Source organism: Oncorhynchus mykiss, chromosome 15, assembly GCF_013265735.2.
Source record: "Oncorhynchus mykiss isolate Arlee chromosome 15, USDA_OmykA_1.1, whole genome shotgun sequence".
Classification (NCBI taxonomy): Eukaryota; Metazoa; Chordata; class Actinopteri; order Salmoniformes; family Salmonidae; genus Oncorhynchus; species Oncorhynchus mykiss.
Genome location: NC_048579.1, coordinates 47412437 through 47429603, shown reverse-complemented (window position 1 = coordinate 47429603; position 17167 = coordinate 47412437). Strand labels below are relative to the sequence as shown.

The 17167-nt window shown below is 42.1% G+C and overlaps 1 protein-coding gene across 2 annotated transcripts in view; it reads right to left on the bottom strand.

Annotated features, from left to right (window-relative positions):
• Nucleotides 1–17167, bottom strand: part of cerk (ceramide kinase) — a 30615-nt gene extending 13448 nt beyond the window's left edge. Inside the window, exons 1-6 of one of the 2 annotated variants that reach the window (XM_036944453.1) lie at nt 16695–17167; nt 7530–7655; nt 7249–7371; nt 6724–6849; nt 5678–5744; nt 2463–2608 (exon numbers count right to left, since the gene is read on the bottom strand). In XM_036944453.1, coding sequence (XP_036800348.1) covers nt 2463–2608; nt 5678–5744; nt 6724–6849; nt 7249–7371; nt 7530–7655; nt 16695–16869 — 763 coding nt within the window. In that variant the 5' untranslated portion in view covers nt 16870–17167. The remainder of the gene's footprint in view (nt 1–2462; nt 2609–5677; nt 5745–6723; nt 6850–7248; nt 7372–7529; nt 7656–16694) is intronic. The other variant, XM_036944452.1, reaches the window with a different exon arrangement.

Genomic DNA, 17167 nt, shown 5'->3' with positions numbered 1-17167 from the left:
TATCAGCTGATGTACGAAGGGCTATATAAATACATTTGATTTGAGCCGAGTTGGCCTTTTTCCCAAAAATGTTATTTAAGGTGCCCCAAAGCTTTTTACTATCATTCTTTATAGAATTTATATTTGTTTCAAGGTGTAGTTCATTTTTCTTTTTCTTTAGTTTAGTCACATGATTTCTTAATTTGCAGTACGTTTGCCAATTAGTTGGGCTGCCAGACTTAATTGCCATACCTTGTGTCTCATCCATCTCAACCATACAATTCCTCAGCAATCCAAGGGGATTTTACAGTAATTTTAATTCCTGTGCTGTTTGTAACTACCCCGGTAGATTGACTGACAATCTGATTCAGGTTGCAGGCACTGGTTACAGTTTGAAGTTTTTTCCTGAGTGGGCAGCTTGATGATAGCCAGTCAATATTTAAAAATCACTCAGGAGATATACTTCTCTATTGATATCACATACATTATCAAGCATTTCACACATATTATCCAGATACTGACTGTTAGCACTTGGTGGTCTATAGCAGCTTCCCACAAGAATGGGTTTTAGGTGAGGAAGATGAACCTGTAGCCATATTAATTCAACAGTATTTAACATTAGATCGTCTCTAAGCTTTACAGGAATGTGGTTCTGAATATAGACCGCAACACCGCCTCTGTTGGCATTTCTGTCTTTTCGGTAGATGTTATAACCATGTATTGCTGCCACTGTATCAAAGGTATTATCTAAGTGAGTTCCAGAGATAGTCAGAATATGAATGTCATCTGTTACAAGCAAGTTATTGAATTCATGGACCTTGTTTCTTAGGCTGCATATCTTAATATGGGCTATTTCTAGCACTTTTCTGGGTTGCTTGATTGTTTTTAATGCTTTACTGGGAAGCTTCTCAGAGGTAGACTTACTCATGTTATTTACATTGGAGCTGATCGTGCAGGGTGAGCTGCATAAAGTGGGCTTCCTACTATTGCACACCGCCTCAGCGCTAACAGTAACTCTGGTTTATAGGCTCATGATTACTGCTTACAATAAGCAGATATATTCGGTGCAATTAGGGGTACATCAATTTAATTACTTACATTGTGTTTGCCAATGCCCCTAAGATCATGTACATTTGATGCGGCATTATGACGACTCATTGTCACAATGGTCGGGATTAATTGAGCTGGGTCTTGGATCATCTACCAGTCATTGTTTCAACGCAGTCCTTTTCAAACAACAAACCTTAACACCCAGTCAAAAATATTCACAGAAGAGAGGAAACTAGCTACTCTCTCAGCTCCCTCTGAATTTCCAGATTTTTATCTGGGAGATATTTCCCGCAGTTTTGACTCACTTCCTCATTCAAATCATTCCAAAGCCTCTCTCACTATCTCTGTCTTGTCTGCCTACCTAATGGAATAACAGTCAAGGTTGAGTCATGAACCTAAACATAGTACCTTGAAAATATGTGACAAGACAATGTGAATGTGTTGAACTACACACAGCCACTAGGTTTCTAGGTAGGTTACCTGATAAAACCGTGGACTTGGGTACTCTAACCAAGGCTGTGTGTGTGCTGGGTTGACTTTGTGAACACTCATACTATTTCAGTGAAAGTCTATTTGACACCGAGAGGTTCTGTTCGCCATCTTACCACGTCTGATTAAAGCATCAGTATTACTTCCAGTTATTATTTCTCCTGGTATACGGAACCGCACTACACCATGACAGTTGGTTATCACTATCCCTTATCAGCCTCAAAATTATGTTTCGATTGATTGATAGGTAACAATATTTAAAATGTTTGTACATGATAAGCAGTGGCAGCAGAAAAGGCCACACTTGACCTCATGAGACCTGTCAGTGGGACACCAACCAAGGAAAATGCACAAACAAAAACTGTGATACTGTGAGTCCTTTTCTCTAGATATATAGTGTTAACTGGCTTATAGTAATAATTTCATCTTCATCTGACTGACTGGAAAAAGACTAATTCTGGACCCCAGCAGCAGCATCAGGCACTCAATGCTAAGTAGAAGCATTAACCTACAGAATCACTGAAGCTATAGGCCAAACCAGCTGTGATTTGATTCTCCTCCTCCATCTTCAACCTTAGGTATTGTGAAGTAATGGATTTCACGGAGGTGAAATGTATGATGATTATTAAATTATTATTATTTTTTTTAAACTGGTCACGCAGCACAACAGGCCCCCTCTAATTGAGTTTTGAGTGATGGACTCTTCAGAACCCCCTGTGGGACCCCAAGCCCTGTTGCTATAGGGATTCCAACTCGTAACTCAGCAACAGCCAGAAAACAGAACATGGGGATTAAGGTTAGCCACCATGGGAGTCAATCATAGCCATGGCCACTAACAGAGGTATAACAAAGTATTATTCTATGGGCTAGAACTTGCCTTTACCTTACTTTAACTTAACTTCTCCCATTCCTTCCTCTCCTCTGCTTCTCTCCTCCTCTCATACCTGCAGGGATGATTCCGATGCGGAGCGCACATGGAACCAGGTCCTGGTTCGGTTGGTTCTGGTCCACTCTGGAATCACTCTGGGTCCTAGAGACCAGGCCGTGGACAACCTCGCTGAACATCCCGTCCCCTCCCACACACACCACCCTGAACAGGGACACACACACACACAATGCATGAAAACACTCCATTGAGACTAGCCTTAGGGTCTGATGGTTTTTGCTTTCCTTTCAATTTGTGTCCAATTAAGACCTAGACAACCAGCTGAGGGAATTTTCTAACTAAATCAGTGACCATAATTGATTAATCTTAAGATTCATATGTCGGGTCAAAATGACCCAGCCTAATGTTTTATTTTTTTTGCTGTACTGATCTCCCCCAAAAATGTCATCCTCTAATATTCCAGGAATTTCTGAAATAATGTGTCTTTAATGTTCTAACATCCTAGTTTGGTTTTTTATTTCTTATCTTTTAAGTAAGAGTTTTTGCATCACTACCTCAAGTTTTTATTTGTGGGTCAAATATGACCGGTATGTATTTCCTACAGAATTCACTGCATTGCACTCGTCAAACGAACCTTTCTTTTTGCTACAACAATAAAATCTAAGTAATTAATAACATTTATTATATCTTGTTAAATGTTCATTAAATCACCTTTTTCATGTATCCTTTTGAACTCTTTGAGTAAAAGGAGTTTCATAAGGAGGCTCATAAGAATGTGGCCAGATATACAACCAAAATGGTTTTACAGATGCTGGATGAGGAAGCCATTGGTGCCTCCGACTCAGAATCTGAGGTATCCAATTCAGATGACACAGACTATGTGCCTGTGGGTCAAGTTGGAGTTGTGGATGCACCTGGTAGTCCAGCTGTCCTAGATAATTCTACAGATGGGGATGATTCCTCGGAACCGAAATGAATAAAAAGGGGTCTTACTGGAGTGAACACCCCTGCCCTCCCACTAAAGTCAGGACCAGAAGCCATAACATCCTGAGGAGCTGCCCAGGGCCTGTGCCGGGGAAATCAGTTGTGTCACCAAAAGTTGCCTGTTCATTAGTGATAATATCGTTGAGGAGGTCCTAAAGTGTACAAATTTAGAAGGACGGAGAAGAGCGACAGGAAAAGGGACAGAGTGGAGAGAGGTCAACAAGGAGGAACAAAAAGGCCTTAATTGGTTGAACCCTCCTCGCCGGCAAGGAGAAAAGGTGGGATGTCTCCACACGGGAGCTATTTTTGGATCCACTGCAGAATCCAATGTATAAGGCCACCATGTCGGTCGGAAGATATCTGGCGCTTCCTGTGACTTGATGACAAGAGGACCAGAGTGTTCAGAGAGGCAATGGATCTCCTGGCAGCCTTCCAGTATGTGAGGGACCTTTTCAAAGCAAAACTGTAGAAGGTTCATCCCCAGCGACTGCGTCACAGTGGATGAGCAGCTTTCCTCCAGGCGTGACGCTTAGCATTCCATCCAAAGAGTTCAATCTTGGTTTCATCAGGCCAGAGAATCCTGTTTATCATGGTCTGGTAGTCCTTTAGGTGTCTTTTTGGCAAACTCCAAGCGGGCTGTCATGTGCCTTTTACTGAGGAGTGGCTTCCGTCTGGCCTGATTGTTGGAGTGCTGCAGAGATGGTTATCCTTCTGGAAGGTTCTCCCATCTCCACAGAAGAATTGAGGCAATGGAAAGATGTGGGGTGATGAAAGAGCCATGCCACTACCACTCAGAGCAGCCAGGGCCAGAAGAGGAAGAGGTGCCAGCTATACCCACCACTCAGAGCAGCCAGGGCCAGAAGAGGTGCCAGCTCTACCCACCACTCAGAGCAGCCAGACCCAGAAGAGGTGCCAGCTCTACCCACCACTCAGAGCAGCCAGGGCCAGAAGAGGAAGAGGTGCCAGCTCTACCCACCACTCAGAGCAGCCAGGGCCAGAAGAGGAAGAGGTGCCAGCTCTACCCACCACTCAGAGCAGCCAGGGCCAGAAGAGGAAGAGGTGCCAGCTCTACCCACCACTCAGAGCAGCCAGGGCCAGAAGAGGAAGAGGTGTCAGCTCTATCCACCACTCAGAGCAGCCAGACCCAGAAGAGGTGCCAGCTCTACCCACCACTCAGAGCAGCCACGGCCAGAAGAGGTGCCAGCTCTACCCACCACTCAGAGCAGCCAGGGCCAGAAGAGGAAGAGGTGCCAGCTCTGCCCACCACTCAGAGCAGCCAGACCCAGAAGAGGAAGAGGTGCCAGCTCTGCCCACCACTCAGAGCAGCCAGACCCAGAAGAGGTGCCAGCTCTACCCACCACTCAGAGCAGCCAGGGCCAGAAGAGGAAGAGGTGCCAGCTCTGCCCACCACTCAGAGCAGCCAGGGCCAGAAGAGGAAGAGGTGCCAGCTCTGCCCAAGTGCAAAGGATAGAAGTCAGCTGCTGGTGTTAAGTGCAACACATCCATCTGCAAAGAGCACAGTCACATGCTTGTGGTTTGTAACAAATCCATGGACTAAGACAGCACAAGTAAGCATCACACACACACGTGTTCATGCTTTCTATATTCAAAATTGTTAGTGTTGTCGTTTATATTGATGAACTTTGGATTTTTGTAAAAATGTTTTGAAATATTATAAAACATGCTTAAGGTGGCTTTATTTGGTTCTTCACACTAAAAGGTTGAATGTGAAACTTTGATTGTAAAGATTGATTGTAAGAAAAAGATGCCAATATTTTCAATAGCCATTATGGAATTTCATAATATGTCATCATTGAAATGGAGCTGTTGGAAAGCGACTAAAAAAACATTTCTAACAATAAAATCATTATTGAAAAAGTCCAAATCATCACTCAAAATAATTATATTCCACAAAAAGGATAATATTTTTGCCCCATATAAATAAAACACAGATATTACATTATCGGGCCATTTTGACCTGGCAAATGCATCCTTGGGGCGCCATGTTTACAATGCATCCTCCAGTACAATGGAGGAGTAAAAACCCACAGACACTCTGCCCCCCTCAGCTTTCATGTTAATGCGGTTGTTGTATTGATACTGCTATTAATGTCCATTTTGCTCTCAGCAGTCTTCTTCCCTCAGACATGAATGCATTGTGGTTGAACATGAACTGTTTTGTACTGAAATCTTCACTTAGTCTTTTGCACCAACAAAGTCATTTCTGACTGAGATGGTAAAGTCTATGCCAGGTGATTGAAGTGTTTTCCTGCTGTGTCTAAAACGCACCCGTCACATTGCTTCAGATCTACCTCCGTCTTCAAGTGATCCCTGGCATGATTGGCACTCTCCGTAACTATGGAAACAAGTTATATTGTCACTATTAAAAACCCATGATGAACATCTCAGAAGCTTGTCAAGACGTTGCACACACACACACACAACAAAAAAATGGTTAAGCCAAGAATCCTGCATCCAGTATTGCTCTTCCCATTGTCTAAACAGAAAGAAAATATATGTTTTTAACCATAAAGGGGTTCCAACAAATGGTGAAAGGCCAACACCAATTAAAACACCTCGAGCTATGGGTCTAGGTCCAGCCTTAAACCCATGACAGATGTATGGCCGCGAGCTGCCAATACCCTAGACTGGGGATCGGCAACTCCAGTCATCGGGGACCTGGTTGGTCTCACACTTTTGCTAGCTAACACACCGGACTCCAATAATCAACTAATCAGGACCTTCAGTTTAGAATGCAATAAGTTTTAAAATCAGCTGCGTTTGCTAGCGATGGGGAAAAAGTGAAACACCATTCTGGCCCCCGAGGACTGGACTTGCCCATCCCTGCCCTAGACAATTCATGATCTTCCAGAGCTATGTGATGCCTCCCCCTGCCAATACCCTAGACCCCTCAAACTCAACTCTGGACCTTGAAGCCAACTCCGGCACTTGTTTTCATTTGTCCCCTCTAATCAGGGTCCCGATTTAGACCTGACACACCAAGTGGGTGCAATTAATTATCAGGTAGAACAGAAAACCAACAGGCTCTGGACCTCGTAGGGTAAGAGTCGAGTACCCCTGCCCTAGTCGATCCCTGGTCTTCCCAAAGCATCCCATGAATCACAGATGTGTTTGGAATGGATTCCCATGTTTATCGACTATCACAGCTTCCATTACAGTGTTCCATTGATGGATGGTGCTATAAATAAAACCATATTCTTGGGAGTGGTTGGCGGGTATAGGCTGTTTGCCAAGTCAACAAATAAATATTTGCCGGGCCATAAAAGCTCATTTTTTATTTAAATGTTAATGTAGGCCCTCTGACAGGAACTCACCGATCACGTCGGTGGAGATGGAGGCTCGAGAGAAGAGTGGGGCTACTCTCTGCTCGTAAATCCACTTCCCGCGTTGTTTCCCACTGTAGGGATTGATGTACACTAGCAAGCGTTTCGGTCGGATGCCTGCAAAGTGAAGGAGAGCCTGTTTGGTCATTAAAAATGGAGGGCTCAACATTTAGTTTAACGGACGGTAGAGTGTGACTGTCTGACAACTTCATGAAGTTTCATTAGCCAACAAAACTTTACAGAAATGCTCCGTTATCAAACTGACATCCACTGACTGATTCTCTTAATGTTCTCCAGAATAAATTGTTGAGATATTGAAGGCTAGATGAGCAAAAAGCATTGGAAAGGTACTTCTTGGTAAGATGCTAAATAGTGTATTAATGGTTGGTAAAATGGTCCCACTTTACACAGACAACACTTTTAAAGAGATACGCCTTCATAGAGGTTTCACAAATCGAGAGCCTTTAAAGTTGGTGTGTGTTTAACGTAAAACAGTCTGCATTGAAAAGGACATACTGAGTAGTGAGAGCTGGTTGTTGATTGTCTGGACCCACTGTTGACGCTGTGCCTCGTCTAAGCAATGGAAGATGATGTCTTTACACCGCCAGCAGTGATGTTTGGTCCTCTCCGTGTAGGACACTATTTCGAAAAAGAGAGAAAGACAGAATGGAAAACTGAAAAGTCAAGAGGGATACTATCATTCCAACAAATGCAAGGCTTGTTCGGGTTGATTAAACAAAACAAAGATGTCTGCCTCCACAAACCATCCCATGCCAGATTATGTATCCCTCCCCTACCTGTAAATGCATACGGATACAACAGAACTCTATGCTTCCTTCCACCATCTTTGTTTGTTTGGTCTTCTTCTTCTTTGGTCTCTCTGGCACCAACTATCTCAGACACCAGGAGAAAATGGTGGTCTGCTGTAAACATTAAGAAACAACACAGAAAAAACAGTTAAGTACCCAATAATAACACAGCAATTACACAAAGGACAAATTGACATGCGGTTAGGTTTTAAAATTCAACAATAGAGATTCGATATCAAAAATGCAAAGTTAACCTAGGGTTAAATTTACTTGAATGGGTGTCTTTTTAGGGTCATATTCCCCAGTGCTTGCATGAATGAAATCAAGGAACATTATTTATGTCCTGGGATCGTGTGAATGCTTGGAATGAGCCTTCCTGTTTAGTTGACTTTCCTATTAACAGGCTGTGGGCACTACATCTTGCATCACCATATGCCAGTAAACATCTCATGTGACCGTGCCACACTGGGATTAGGGTGACAGTATCAGAGTCATTATGGCTTTGTTCAAGGAAGTGGAGGGTTCAGACCAGGCACATGGTGACGTTAATGATCTACCTCAATCATAGACAGTAACCACCTAACGTTGATATACAGAACCAGTCAAAGGTTTGGACACAACTACTCATTCATGGGTTTCTTCATTTTTATTATTTTTTACATTGTAGAACAATAGTGAAGACACTATTGAAATAACACATATGGAATCATGTAGTAACCAAAACAAAGTGTTAAACAAATCCAAATGTATTTTATATTTGAGATTCTTCAAAGTAGACACACTTTGCCTTTGACAGCTTTGCACACTTGGCATTTTCTCAACCAGCTTCATGAGGAAGTCACCTGGAATGCATTTCAATTAACAGGTGTGCCTTCTTAAAAGTTAATTTGTGGAATTTCTTTCCTTCTTACTGCGTTTGAGCCAATCAGTTGTGTTGTGACAAGGTAGGGGTGGTATACAGAAGATAGCCCTATTTGGTAAAATACCAAGTCCATATTATGACAAGAACAGCTCCAATAAGCAAAGAGAAACGACAGTCCATCATGACTTTAAGACACGAAGGTCATTCAATACGGAACATTTCAAGAACTTTGAAAGTTTATTCAAATGCAGTTGCATAAACCATCAAGTGCTATGATGAAACTGGCTCTCATGAGGACCGCCACAGGAAAGAAAGACCCAGAGTTACCTCTGCTGCAGAGGATACGTTCATTAGAGATACCAGCCTCAGAAATTGCAGCCCAAATAAATGCTTCACAGAGTTCAAGTAACATCAACATCAAATTTCTGCAAACAAACCACTACTCAAGGACACCAACAAGAAGAAGCGACTTGCTTGGGCCAAGAAACATGAGCAATGGACATCAGACCGACCGATGGAAATCTGTCCTTTGGTCTGATGAGTCCAAATTTGAGATTTTTAGTTCCAACCGCTGTGTCTTTGTGAGACGCAGAGCAGGTGAGCGAATGATTTCTGCATGTGTGGTTCCCACCGTGAAGCATGGAGGTGGTGGTGTGATGGTGCTTTGCTGGTGAGACTGGTGAGTGATTTATTTAGAATTCAAGGCACACGTAACCAGCATGGCTACCACAGCATTCTGCAGCGATACGCCATCCCATCTAGTTCGCGCTTAGTGGGACTATCATTTGTTTTTTTAACAGGACCCAATACACCTCCAGGCTGTGTAAGGGCTATATGACCAAGAAGGAGAGTAATGGAGTGCTGCAACAGATGACCTGGCCTCCACAATCACCCCTCCTCAACCCAATTGAGATGGTTTGGGATGAGTTTGACCACAGAGTGAAGAAAAAGCAGCCAACAAGTGCTCAGCATATGTGGGAACTCCTTCAAGACTGTTGGAAAAGCATTCCAGGTGAAGCTGGTTGAGAGAATGCCAAGAGTGTGCAAAGATGTCATCAAGGCAAAAGGTGGCTACTTTGAAGAATCTAAAATAAAATATATTTTGATTTGTGATATTTCATAGTTTTGATGTCTTCAATATTATTCTACATTGTAGAACAAAGTAAAAATAAAGAAGAACCCTTGAATGAGTAGGTGTCCAAACTTTTGACTGGTACTTTCATAAACATCTAGGTCTACAGCCTAACCTGCGTCATGATGAAAGCCACTTTTTGATAATGAAAATGATAGAGGGCAGCAAGAACAACACTTGAAGAATTATCACTCATAATATGAGCTGCTCCTCATACACACTGCAGCAGGGTACCCCAACTGGTGGCCCTCGGGACGAATTTGGCTCGCATGTGATTTTATTTGGCCCCCCAAGTTCTGACCCCCCCCCCCCCCCACACACACAAAAATCCCCCCCGTGTTTAATTTATTCAAAGGAATCTCATGCATAACAGAGCGATGTATGTGATCATATATTGTAGAAATGTAAGCAAGGTTTGAAATCATTGTTTAAGTCAAATGTTATATCTGTTTGGGATTCAATTTGCAGTTTCAAATTATTTGGAAATATGTTCCGGCCCCCCTGACCATCCTCTCAAGATTCCAGTTGATGAGCCCTGCCCTATAGGCATTTGTGTGTGTGTTGTACCTTTTAGTGTTGTGACATGGACAGTCAGCCAACTTACACCCACTCGGTCAAGCATTGGTTCTATATTTAGTCATATTATCACATATTATTGTCAACATAAAGAATAATGGAGCTTTGGAAACATTCCAGGACTGGAAATGCTAAACAATGACAAGGGCGGTAGTATTCCTTGTACATTCCCCAGTATATTAGCGACAGTATATCCACAGGAGGGGTTATTCTTTAGTCACATGTGGACTCTGTCTGATTAGTGATAGCGATAGCAGAGCGATGGGACAGGTGACTCCAGGTTTACAGCCCGTCATAATCATAAGGGCTTAAAACCGGTTTTATCACTGTGACGCTATGGGCGTATGACATGATGGAATAAACCAAACTGACGCACTTAAATAAAAAATATGAAATACATTGATGAAACACTGGGTAAGCGGAAGTTCACTGGCACAACGACCGACATTCCAAAGATGCTCTGCCTTTATTTCAGAGCATAACGCCTAAGAACAAACTAATCGTGAAGAAAAAAAAAACTGGTCAGCAAGAAACTGTCAACGTGAGAACAAGTGAACTACAGTGTCATGTGTAGATTGCAGGGGCCCAGTCATCCGTAACTGGGTCTTCGTCTTCAAGAAACGTCAGTATTAGGAGCTGATGATTATAGAGCAGACCCAATTTGTGTAAAGCCTCTTAAGCCGGTGGCTAACTAAGCACTGCCTTGAATCACTGGCTTGCACAGCGGACTCCCCTACCACGCTGAAAACACAAACCAATTACTGTTGCTGGACAGTATGTGACCTGACCTGGCAGTGTGACGCAGGTTAGAAAACACAGGCGCTTTTGCCACACACTGTTCACTGGTCTGGCACAGCTATAACCATCTAACAACTACTGTGTGTAGAATGCACAGTGCTTCGAGATTGTATTGACAACATGACCTAACTGTGACCCAAGAGTTTTTATAGTCAGGTCATATGGTCAGGAAAAACAACTCAGTCCTAATGTGTAGTCAGATATAACCAAGGGAAGAAGTGTGCATATGATCTCATAATGTCTGGCTAATACAAACGCCCCAAATGGGGAATTAGCAGGTGAGCTGCGTAAAGCAAATCATGGGATTTTTATAAAGTACTTACTCTGCGGTTTTTAAACCTCAAACCCATTGGCCTGATAATGGAATAGTACAATTTCTAAATGATAACGTTCCTTAAGTTCCCCCATGTCACCTCTCTCCTCCACACACTCCCAGTCAAACCTTGAATCATCTTCAAGACCCTGGTGCTTGCCTACAGAGCAGCAACGGGAACTACACCTCCTTACCTTCAGGCTCTGCTCAAACCCGACATTCCAATTCGAGAACTCTGTTCCGCCACCTTTGGTCCCTTGGCCCTCTGTCCTGGCACACCAATAGTGGAATAAGGCAAGCTTCCTCCTAAAGTCAGGGCAGCGGGGTCCCTGCCCATCTTTTGAAAACTTAAAGCCTAAAACTTAAAGCCTGAAAGCCTACATCTTTGAAGAGTCTTCAAAGGCAGTTAAACCCACTGTTCCTAGGCCGTCATTGAAACTAAGAACTTGTTCTTAACTGACCTGCCTAGTTCAATAAAGGTTAAACAAATAAATAAAATAAAATGAAATAAATCTTTAAATAACCTTCACGGTGCCCCCAGCCACCCCCCCCAAAAAAATGCCCTTCTCTTTTCCCACTTGCATTGACTTTGCTGATAAATACCTTGTTGAGGGGAAATGCACGATACTATTGGGATGTGTTGTTGTCTCACCTAGCTATTTTAAGATGAATGCACTAACTAAGTCGCTTTGGAGAAGAGCGTCTGCTAAATGAATAAAATGTAATGTAAATTATAGTTGTGGTGGTCAACACTTTTGATAAACAGGGCAAAATAGAAATAAGAGAACCGTGGCTGACTTTCAAACAATGGGAACCTAGACAGAAAGGAGAGACAGGTTAAAAAGGTCAGAGATAGGCTTGGCAATGATAGGGGCAGTGAACTTAAAGAGGGGTCAAGTTTAAGGAGCTCCTTTCGCACCTCGGACTTAGTGACTGCCTGCAGGGAGAGACTTTGTAGAGGAGCAGGGGAAAAAGAGGGAGAAGCACCAGGGATAGTCACATTTAGAAGGGGTGGGAGATGAGGAAATGTTGGACAGCCAAGGAGGCATGGCTGAATCAAATAGGGATCCTGACTTAATGAAGTGGTGATTAAAGAGCTCAGCCATGTGTATCTTGCCAGTAACAACCACATCAACTTTAAGGGACATGGGCAGCTGTGAGGAGAAGGGTTTATTCTCCAGGTCTTTAACCGTTTTCCAGAACTTCTTGGGATTAGACCCACAGAGAGAGAACTGCTCCTTAAAGTAGCTAACTTTGGCCTTCCGGACAGCCTGAGTGCACTTATTTCTAATTTGCCTCAACGAAAGCCAGTCAGCCTGAGTATACGTGTGCCGAGCCTTTAGCCAAATGCAATTCGAGGTGGAGTAACTCTGCAAGATCACTGTCGAACCAGGAGCTGAACCTGTTTTTAATTCTTATTTTCTTTATGGGGGCGTGTTTGTTAACAATACCACTGAAAATATAAAAAAGAAGGTCCAAGCGTCTTCAACAGAGGGGATCAAGCTGATTCTATACCATTTTACAGAGGCCAGTTCATGAAGGAAGGTCTGCTCATTGAAGTTTCTTAGCAAGTGTCTATGACAAATCAGGACAGGTCATATCACTGAGCAGCCATTACGAACACAGGCTGTAAAGCAGTGATCAATAAGGTCATTACAGAAAACAACAGACTGATACCTATCAGGTTTATTTGTGAGGATAACATCGAGGAGAGTAGCCTTTTCTGGGTGTTTGGAGTCATACCTTGTGGTGTTGGTAATAATCTGAGAAAGATTTAGGGAGTCCCATTGCTTTAGGACTTGGTCAGGTGGTTTAAGCATGTCCCAGTTTAAGCATGTCCCAGTCCCAGTTTAGCAGGACTAATTCAGACTTGGTGTAAAGGGCCAGGAGAGAGCTTAGGGCAGGTAGGGTACAGGCCGGTGTTAATGGAGGACCATAACACCCAGCAACAGTCAACAAAGAGCTATTTGAAAGTTTTATACCTAAAAACCAGCAAATACAGTAAAAATACAGACTCTTAGCATTCATATGACACACAATTTTATAAGCTCCTATTGGTGCTCATGGGTGCTCACATGTTGGTGCTCATGGGTCCTTTTCAAAGGAAATGCCCTAATGAGTTATTAGCCAGGTTAACTACCTGATTGCCCAGCCCCTTTTTTAGTTTACAGATAAGGACAGTGACCCTTGTTGTCAGTGTGCTAGTCGAGGGTGTGTGTGTTTGTGTGTACGTTTGATATTGCTGCCATGAGTGAACATTGACCTGAGAGCTTTAGAGGGTTATTAAAAGCCATTTGGTTCCACTTAGAGAAAGGCCAATGGCAGTGCGCAATGTTAAGTGATGATAATCACTGTATTTAATGATGTAATAGGATGGTGTTGTGTCTTTACTATCATTAACTGAAGACTGATAGTTCTTATCAAAGATTCTCTGTAATTAGTTATCACGCGATCAACTGATTAATCACGTAACTAATTAACTAGGAAGTCGGGGCACCAAGGAAAAATATTCAGATTACAAAGTTATCATTTCCTAAAATAACTTTTCAGAAATTTTATCTGATCAATTAGTCTTTGAATTAATTAATTATTTACTTTACCTTATGTTAGTCTCATTCCAAACGTTGTAAATTGTTGGTTATCTCCACGAACCCAGTCTTCACTATGAGTCATCCATACATCAATTGTCTTAAATCATTTATTTACTACTAACTAAGTAATTCACAGAAATGCATAAACAAACAAGGTAAATGTGGTTACATGAAATGATAGGAGAATGTGCCCACTAAACCGTCATGGTGGCTTGTTAGACAAAAGGGGAGGTTGGGGTCGACTAAGAAGTCACTACAGAGTGATAATTATAACAATTGAAATGCTAATCCTTTGCACATGAACACTCATTCGGGAACAATTGCAATCAATATATATATATATATATATATATATTTATGCTCAGTGTCTCATCTTCATCGCTGGTGAAAAGTTAATTTATTTTGTAGAATTGTGCGTCTCTCTCCCTCTCTCGGGTTGTGGTTAGAGAGGATTGTTCAGAGTGACATTCGTTATAGAATGGTTGTTTCGGCGGTTGTCATTCTTCGCGTTCAATATTCCCGAATTCTTAGCTGCAGACTAGTAATTAATATGCTTTGCTGGAGGAGGGACTGGTGCACTTCACAAAATAGATGGATCCATACTTTTTCATTCACTGCCACAGGTTGGTGTAAAACCATGGATATCATAGAGTAAATACACTGAAAACAATTTAAAAAATGTTTACTAGGTTAAAGTTCATATAAGCATATCAGTTAATTGAAATAAATACATTACGACCTAATCTATGCATTTCACATGTCTGGGAATATAGATATGCATCTGTTGTTCACAGATACCTTTAAAAAAGTTAGGGGCGTGGATCAGAAAACCAGTCCGTATCTGGTGTGACCACCATTTGCCTCATGGGGCGCGACATCTCCTTCGCATAGAGTTGATCAGGCTGTTGATTGTGGCCTGTGGAATGTTGTCCCACTCCTCTTCAATGGCTGTACAACGTTGCTGGATATTGGCGGGAACTGGAACATGCTGTCGTACACATCGATCCAGAGCATACCAAACATACTCGACGGGGGACGTCTGGTGAGTATGCAGGCCATGGAAGAACTGGGACATTTTCTGCTTCCGGGAATTGTGTACAGATCATTGCAACATGGGGCTGTGCATTAGCATGCTGAAACATGAGGTGATGGCAGCTGATGAATGGCAAGACAACGGGCCTCAGGATCTTGTCACAGTATCTCTGTGCATTCAAATTACTATCAATAAAATGCGTTTTTGTTCGTTGTCTGTAGCTTATGCCCGGTACAGTTGAAACTGGGATAATCCGTGAAGAGGACACTTCTCCAGCATTCCAGTGACCATTGAAGGTGTGCATCTGCCCAATGAAGTCGGTTACGACACCAAACTGCAGTCAGGTCAAGACCCTGGTGAGGACGACAAGCACGCAGATGAGCTTCCCTGAGACAGTTTGTGCAGAAATTCTTTGGTTGTGCAAACCCATATTCATCAGCTCTCCGGGTGGCCTGTCTTAGACGATCCCGCAGGTGAAGAAACTGGATGTGGAGGTCCTGGACTGATGTGGTCTGCGGTTGTGAGACCGGTTGGACGTACTGCCAAATTCTCTAAAACAACGTTGGAGGCGGCTTATGGTAGAGAAATGAACATTTAACTATCTGGCAACATCTCTGGTGGACATTCCTGCAGCCAGCATGCAAATTGCAAGCTCCCTCAAAACTTAGCATTGTGTTACATGACAAAACTGCACATTTGAGTGGCCTTTTGTCCCCAGCGGAAGGTGCACCTTTGTAATGATCATGCTCTTTAATCAGCTTCTTGATATGCCACACCTCTCAGATGGATGGATTATCGTGGCAAATGAGAAATGCTCATTATACCAGGGATGTAAACAAATGTGTGCACAAAAGCTGAGAGAAATAAGCTTTTTGTGTGCGTATGGAACATTTCTGGGATCTTTTATTTCGGCTCATGAAACATGGGGCCAACACTTTACATGTTTCATTTTTGTTCAATATTTCAGATATGTTCCTGTTTATTGTAAATACCCCACAGTTGAACTTGTACAGTGGCATAAAGTACTTAAGTAACACTACTTTAAAGTACAACTTATGTAGTTTTTTGGTGTATCTGTACTTCATTATTTATATTGACAACTTTGACTTTTACTTCACTACATTCCTAAAGAAAATAATGTACTTTTTACACCATGTATATTCCCTGACACCTAAAAGTACTCCATTAATTTTGAATGCTTATAGGGACAGGAAAATTGCCCAATTCAGGCACTTATCAACAGAACATCCCAGGTCATCCCTACTGCAGCTGACCTGGCAGACTCACTAAAGAGAAATGCTTAGTTTGCAAATGATGTCTGAGTATTGGAGTGCACTGCTGGCTATCAGTCATTTATAAAAAGAAAATGGTGCCATCTGGTTTGCTTAATATAAGGAATTTGAAATGATTTTTAATTTTGGTACTTAAGTATATTTGAGCAATTACATATACTTTAGATACTTAAGTATATTTAAAACCACTTTTATTCAAAAAGTATTTTAATGACTGACCTCTACTTTATTTTCGACAAGTGTTTGCGGGTTTTCGCTTATTTCATTGTAGTCACTAATTAATAAGGAACTCCCCACACTGCTTGTCTAGGGCTTAATTGAAAAGAAAAACCTGCAGACACTAGACCCTCCAAGTGAATGAGGTTGACACCCCTGTATTAAGGGATCTTTACTTTAACTCAAGTATGAGAATTGGGTACTTTTTCCTAAACTAAATTTGTAATAGCAAAAATAACAACTTGGCTGTTACTACGGCTATCCAAATTAGCACTGGCCAATGAAACGGATGGTCTGTCTAAAAACTAGACCTTATAATAATAGTATTTCATGTGCTTACCATCTTTAGAAATACAATTGAAGCTCGCAGAGCGTTTTCTCCTCGTCTCAATCTCCTTCCAAAATCCCAACATAACGCGGTTCAGAGTCACTTCTACAACCCTGTTCTTGTAAAAAAGTTGCGTTGACAATAACGTTGGTTGATCTACCATAATGAAGAATTCACTTATGAGCATTGTTACAATGTGTAGTGTTTCACAGTACGCCGAGGTAAACACGTTGCATAAACTCAATCGCTCAACAATGTTTTGCTGACAGGCAAAATGAGAGAGCGGGCGCGTTCGAGCAGATCATTTTTTTGTCTAGCCATTGAGCACTGTTGGATACCTTCTTTCAAAGTGTGTTGTGTTATGGTTGTACAAATTGTTTGACTAGCAATTACATCTCGACTGCGTGAATGATAAAAATTGTGATTAAGGTCATGCAGTTTTTTTTATATAGTTGCTGCAGTTGCTTTTCACCAACTGCACCATG